At 28.1% G+C, this 7,547-nt stretch overlaps 1 protein-coding gene across 1 annotated transcript; it reads left to right on the top strand.

The window, feature by feature from the left end:
- The first annotated feature begins 2,136 nt into the window (after nucleotides 1-2,136).
- On the top strand, nucleotides 2,137-4,037 carry LOC133797603 (probable glutathione S-transferase). The gene is made up of 2 exons (XM_062235557.1): nucleotides 2,137-2,601; nucleotides 3,444-4,037. Exons 1-2 carry the CDS (start codon nucleotides 2,287-2,289, stop codon nucleotides 3,786-3,788), a joined length of 660 nt encoding a protein of 219 aa, XP_062091541.1. The 5' UTR covers nucleotides 2,137-2,286; the 3' UTR covers nucleotides 3,789-4,037.
- Nucleotides 4,038-7,547: the final 3,510 nt, after the last annotated feature.

Here is a 7,547-nt window from a genome sequence, read left to right as displayed (position 1 = left end):
CAGATAGACTCTTAACTCTCATCGAATAGACTTTTGGCCCTCCTAACTAGCTCTTTTGATGAGTGTTAAACATTAGAAAATGCTATTCGTCCAAAAAAAAAAATGGCGGGCATCTGACTGGAACAACCTCCAATAATTATTATTCTAATTTCTACAAACTTAAAATAAACATTTTATTTCTTAAAAAGCAGCAACTTAATCTGAAAATATCTTTTGCACAAAACACTCCTTGTTAGCCAAAATATATCGTTTTTGCAGTATACAGTTAAAAAAAATCAAAACCACAACATATGGAGTCATAAAATAAACCACAGTCTAATAAAACACAAGAATACAAATACATAATAAGGGTGATATTCCAATCTAGTCCAATTTAATTTTTTTACACCTAATTAATTTAGTCCAATTAAAAGTTATATATTGGAAACTATCATTTCATCCAATTCAAACTTATTTAGTTTCAACATCCAATCCAAATAGTAATAGTTGGATTGGTTATTTTTTTGGTTTTTAATTTTTAATAACTTGATTTTAACATAAAAGATAATAACATAAGATGTCTCTAAGAGATGTGAGATGTATATTTATAATATCTTCACTTACGATATTTTTCTTGCGAAAGACATTATAAACTTTTAAAGTCTCTCAAATAAAGTTGTAAAACTCTTATATTATTGTAGTGAAACAAAAACTTACAATATTATACAAGAAACTAAATATTGCCATTGAGTATTAATACACCATTTCATCATATTACAACTGAAATATAACAATATTAAACCTAGAAGTCTAAAATGATAGTTATAAAGTAGAACACAACCATAAAAATTGAAATTGAAATGTAATTCTTAAAACACCAACAACCAGATTTGTAATCATCAGTGAGAATGAGAGAGCTACTGGTGAGAGAGGTAAAAAACGTCTCTATCAGATTTTGACACTATCCTCCACCAATTGAATTCATTCAGTTGAATTCTGAATTAATATCTAACTTTTCAAATTTCATTCAATTTAATTATAATTAAATTAGTTTGGATGCTAAAAACACTCGTAATAGCTATCTTTTTAAAAATTTGAAGAATTGTAATTAATAGCCTTACAGTAGCTCATTTAAACCTATAATTTAAAATAGAGCTCCTCTATATTTTTTTATATCTTTCTCTACATTTATAGATTTTTTAGAGCTCCTCTAAATATTTATTTTTTATTCACTTTCCTTTTCTCCTTTTTCTAAATTTATTTAATTTTTATTATTTATATTAATAAAAATGTTTCAAGATATAATATTTAAATGATATAAAAAAATATATAAAAAAAATTGATATTTTGTATAAGGTAAAAATTTGTTATAAAATTGATATTTTGTATAAGGTAAAAATTTGTTATAAAATAAAATTTGATATTTTGTATAAGCATCCTATGCATCCCTATCACACATTAGGCCAACTCCTACTAGACACTAAAACACTAAAACACAAAAATTATGTTGATATTGCAATACAATCATTCCAACTGAACTCTTGAAACTACCTCAAATTTTATAATGTTTATAGTATCCTAGCAAATTTTCTAGAAAGTGAAGACCATGGAAAAAAAATTCATGACTTGTTTCCTTTAACTTTTTATATTAGAATAATAATTATTTTAAAAATATACTATATTAAATATAATAATATAAAAATAATATATTTGTGTAAAAATTATGCAATTTGTGTGACACAAATTTTGTGTTATGGATTGAAGATGCCAAGTAGCAATTACCTTGTTTTTTTTTAGCAGCAATGAAATAAATTTATTGAAAATTTTCATAATATTTAACAACCTATAAATCTAAAATGCTAGATAAAAAAAATTAAAATAAAATAAAGGGAATTCTTCTAGCCAAACAAGGACACCATCCACCAATAGCAACACCCTTCTCAAATCACACGTTAAGACATAAAATCAGTAAGTTTGTTGTGACCAGTTTATCTATATTTCTTAAAACTAATAAACATTATCAACATTTCTTAATTATTATAAGATAATAACACAGAAAAATACTTGAATATACAGTTGAATTCGAGACATGTCACTAACAAATAACAAAGTGATCCGTATCATCTTTTTCCAAATTCCAGATATTTCTTCTGAATTCTCTTATGACGTTATCCATGACATCATCATCTTCTGAATTCCAACCTTTCTGGTTTATTCATTTTCTATATAAGCCGACTTTATATTCTTGTACCTCTCAGTTTATTTTTGGCTTTTGCTCGCTCACCACTTGTTTGAGAAAATATCGCAATGGCAGACGAGGTAATTCTGTTGGATTTCTGGGCTAGCATGTTCGGCATGAGAGCCAGAATAGCTCTGACTGAAAAGGGTATTCCATACGAGTACAGGGAGGAGGATCTGAGGAACAAAAGCCCCCTGCTTCTGAAGATGAACCCGATTCACAAGAAGATTCCGGTCTTGGTTCACAATGGAAAGCCGGTCTGTGAATCCCTCGTTATTTTGCAGTACATCGATGAGGTTTGGCCTGGCGAATCTCCTTTGCTTCCCTCCGATCCTTACCAGAGAGCCCAAGCTAGGTTTTGGGCTGACTACATCGACAAGAAGGTAACTCTTGTTAATTTTAAGCATCGGCCCTTTCTTAGATTCGATTTTTCAAGTGAGTAGTACTTACACGCATAATGATACCCTTTTCTGAAAAGTGCAACCGAACTTGTGAAAGCTATTTAGTTTTGAAGATAAGCCCCTTGTTATATTTAGTTTCTGGACTATTACAAAACAGAAGTTATTAAAAGAGGAATTTAGTCAAAAGATTTTGAGAACTACTGTTACCAGCTATATTTTTTCTTTCTTTCTTTCTTATCTTTTCCAAAATCCAATCATACGATGACTTTCTTTAGGGGACATTCTTTTTTTAATAATTTTTCTAAATAGAGCAGTCAAGCACATTGGTCAGTGAGACAAGCTATTTGTTCTATAATTTGACAGTTGAATTAGTTTATTTATATTTTATTCTTTTGATTCAAATTCAATATATAGATCTGATGCTCAAATATGAACTTTTTCAAAGCTTTTGTCAGCATTAGAACAATTTTTAATTCTCTTATTTAACGTTTGATTGGTCTAGCAGACTAGTAGTAGTGTATTTGCTGTAGCGTTATACAATTAAGTAAAAAAAATTCCACTTTCTGCTAGCTATGAAAGACTTTTCTAAATCATCAAATAATAAAATGGATTAAAATACTATGTACCGGTTGGTACTATTTGTCAGTTATAAGTAGTAACGATCTAAGCTAAATAGAGAATTGATTATGTATCTGGTTGGGGCTTTCATACACCGCTTGAACCTATTAAAACTATTGATAATCTACTTTATTGACATTTATGAAATTGTCACTCTCTAAAGCCAGCATGGAAAGTTATTAATACATTTGTACTGTAAAATGCAGGTCTATGATTGTGCTAGGAAGATATGGAGCACAAAAGGAGAAGAGCTTGAAGCAGCCAAGAAGGAATACATAGAAATTTTGAAGGTTTTGGAATCAGAGCTGGGAGAGAAGCCATTCTTCGGAGGGGAGAGCTTTGGGTTTGTAGATGTTGCCCTTATAGGATTCTACAGTTGGTTTCCTGCCTATGAGACCTATGGCAACTTCAGCATTGAGGCCGACTGCCCCAAGTTCATTGCATGGGCCAAGAGGTGCATGCAGAGGGAGAGTGTCGCCAAAACCCTACCTGACGAGAAGAAGGTATGCGAATTCGTTGGCGGAATGAGGAAGAAGTTCGGCATCGAGTAGAGAAAATCAGAAAGCATCCAAGTATTAGCTTGCTGGTGCTGCTTTAGGAAGATGTTTTGCTCAAGCTCACGAGCCTGCTTTTTTTCTTTTGTATTATTGTCTTTGTTGGGGTTGTGCTTTCTTTTGTGCCTGGAGGCAGCTAGTTGGGTTATCTAATTAGACACATGTTGTGTCTGATTATGTTCTGTTAAAACAGCTAGTCTTTCATCTTATTATGCCAATAAATAAAAAGCTTCCTCATTGGTTTAACTATTTGTCCTCTTTCCCTGAAGTTGGTCCTAATTGACTCATAAAGAACACAAAAATATCACACAAATTCAGTGACAAGACAAAAGACTATTACTCGTTTTAGAATCTTTATTACAGAGGTTTCTAAGAACACTCACACCAGCTTCTCTACGCTCACCTCACAGAAATTTCACTTTTACATTTGTAGCTAGATGTAACTAATAAATAATGGATATGTAAAATACATATACATTTTACATTATCTGATGCATGGTTGTTTTTAGATTTTTTTAAACACTTCTTAGTTATTTTACCCAGTCTACTATGTGTAGGGATGTTAAAATCAATGATTATTGACACAAATATACGTTAGAGATTCAAGTACGAGCACACAGAATATATCTGTGGGGACAAGGCAAAAAAGTTTTAGGATCCTCAAGGTGAGAAGAGTTAAATATGGAAAATATATGTGGAAATATATTTAGAAGAAGCCTTAATTGTGCTAATAGCCTTCAAATTATATATATAAATGGTACAACCATAGTGATTATTTTTAATCACTATTTATAAGTATTTTTAATATTTTTGGTACATAAATAAGTTATAATTCTAATTTTTTTACACGACGGTATTATAATGTAGTTACAGGAGCCCCTCACAAATTTTTAGAAAATTCTAAATAATTTAGGATGTCCAAATCAAGATTCAAATAATTTGTTGCACGCGTGCTTGTTTCAATATTTATACACACGTGCAATATGCTATTTAAATCATAATTTCGACATTCAAAATTATCTAGAATTTCTTGAAAAATTTATGAGAGGTCTCTTATAACTACAATACACTATCATGTAAAAAAAATAGAGTTACAACTTATCCATATATCGAAAATACTAAAAATATTTATCGCCCAAAAAGTTTCCATATATAAATATATATGAGGAAATTCTATAGTAGGGGTGTCAATTTAGCCCCCACTTGTAGGGTCGTTCATGTTTTCGGTATGTATAAAAATTATAATCAATTTTTTTATATGATGATGTATATTGTAGTTCTAGTAGTCACCTCACCAGTTTTAAAAAAAATTCTAAATACTTTACAATGTCGAAAACTAAAGTTCAAAATGGTTAGTTGCACGCGTATATAAAAAAACAGGCGTGTAATTGACTGTTTGAACCCTCTTTTGGGCATCGTAAATTATTCAGAATTTTCTGAAAACTAGTGGGATGTCTGCTTTAACTACAATATACACCATCATATAAAAAATTTAAGTTATAATTTCTCTACGTGCCGAAAACAGAGATGCTCCTACCAGTAACGGCTAAATTCGCACCCCTACTATATAATTTTCCAATATATATTTTTATATATTATAAATGTGAGTTTAACGAAAATTGTTATTTTTTTGTTAGATTTAACACATTTTTTTTATTATTTTTTAACGCAGTTAGTTTTAAAGTCATCTAAATAAGATAATTAAATTGGAAAAAAAAGTTATAAATGAGCCATAACAATTTATCATCACATGTTTTAAGCCTTCTTATTAAAGTATTTAAATGTTAATTATGTTTTTAAAACTATAAACGAAAAATATTTATGTGCTTAAATTTATTCTTTTATTAATTATTTATTTTGTCATTTAACGTATTTTGTTTATCCAAGTTATATGTAATAGTGAAATAAGATAAAAATATACATATTTTCTTATTTACCGCTTAATTTCTTATAATGAGAAATCATTTAATTGCTCTTGCAAGTAATTAAATAATATATATTTATATATAATTTTTTGTTGGCTTTACATTTTTTAAATTAAATAATCGAAATTTGATTAAATAAACTTTTTAAATTCATAATTTAAATTTAGAAATTTTTAATACATTATTATATTAAAATTTATACTTATATTTTCTACAAGAAAATTATAAAAAAATATTTAATTTTAAAACTAGAATGCACGATATCTTTATATATAACAAGTGTGTGTATGAGATTTTTGGTTCAACGGTTTTTTAATTTAATTATTTATTTTAAAAACTATAGACAATATTTAGTTTAATTTTTTTTAAAAAAAATATTTTTAAGTCATACTTTTATAATATATGACATTGTTTATTAATTTAAAATTTATATGACAATTAATAAAATATAATAAAATAAATTAATATATTTTTTAAATAAAACTAAGTAAACATACTCATCATTTTTACCTAATATATATATATTAGATACAAACAACGTGCAATATGCACGTTTGTTTAGTTTTATTTATGGAATTTATTAATTATTTTTATTAAATTTATATTAATATTATATAAATTTCAAATAAATATTTTATTTTAATTAAATAATGTATTTAGTTTTGTTTAAGTTTATGTTTGTTCTAGTTTTTTTAATTTGAGAGTCACAATAAAAGATTATATATTATATATTTAATGTAATATTAAATATTATACGTGGATTTTAAATTTAAATTCCTTGCTAGTTTTTTTTTTAAAATAATGTTACTAATTGATAGTAGATTATATTATAGGTTTAATATGATATTATTCTAATAAGTGAGTTTAAGTTCAATTAAATTTTATTTAAGTTATAAAACGTATGATTTTATTATTTTTAAGTAATAATCATTGTAAAATATCGCAAAAATATCTTAATTTAGTTTGTTTAATTATTTATTATTTTTAAATAATTATCATTGTAAAATATCACAAAAATATCTTATTTTAATTTTTTTAATTATTTATTTTATTTAAGTTTAAGTGTTTACAAACTACAGTTAAATATAAGAATATTCCGTTAAAGTTAACATTAAAAAAATATAAATCGTTAAAACAAAAAAATTTCGTTATCTACACACTTATTATATAGAAGAGATATGACTATTATATCCTGGCTATGGTTGCTCATTATCTATTTAGAGTTCCTATTTGGCCACTAGACAATTTGTCTAGTCGATGGACTTGTAATAAGTTTGGATGAATTAGTTTTATTCTCCAAAATAATGCGTGATAATTATCTTTTGGGAAAATATCATTTTGGTTTTTGTGTGTTTGGCCAAATGTATGTTTGGATTTTACATTTTGCTAAATTACACTTTGTTATACCCAGGTTTCGAGCCATAGTAAATATGACCTTGAAAGCTGAGTTCGCATTAAATGGTCTCGTGAGGGTTAGGGTATGCTTTAGGATGGTAAATCGAGCCTGCAAAGTATGATATATGATCTCGAATGCGGTGATCTCGAAATGATCTCGATCTCGAAAGGTAGCTCCGAGAACACCCTCATCTTCAGGAACTTCGGAGCATGGGTCTTGAGCTCGATGTACTATCTCGAGAGCAATGTTGGCTCGGGAGATGTCAGTGGCTCGCACAATGACATGAAACCTGAGATGCTAAAGCCTTGGAGATACGCTATTGTTATACCCAGATTTCGAGCTATAGTAAATATGACCTCGAAAGCTGAGTTCGCATTAAATGGTCTCGTGAGGGTTAGGGTAGGCTCTACGATTGTAAATCGAGCCTGCAAAGTA

This window comes from Humulus lupulus, chromosome 8, assembly GCF_963169125.1.
Source record: "Humulus lupulus chromosome 8, drHumLupu1.1, whole genome shotgun sequence".
Taxonomy (NCBI): Eukaryota; Viridiplantae; Streptophyta; class Magnoliopsida; order Rosales; family Cannabaceae; genus Humulus; species Humulus lupulus.
This window is presented reverse-complemented; position numbering and strand designations above follow the sequence as displayed.

Excerpts from the sequence above, each read along its gene's own strand:
- LOC133797603 (XM_062235557.1), top strand. The coding sequence starts at position 2,287 with ATGGCAGACGAGGTAATTCTGTTGGATTTCTGGGCTAGCATGTTCGGC. Across the intron at positions 2,602-3,443 it reads CTGACTACATCGACAAGAAG|GTCTATGATTGTGCTAGGAA; the intron begins GTAACTCTTGTT and ends TGTAAAATGCAG.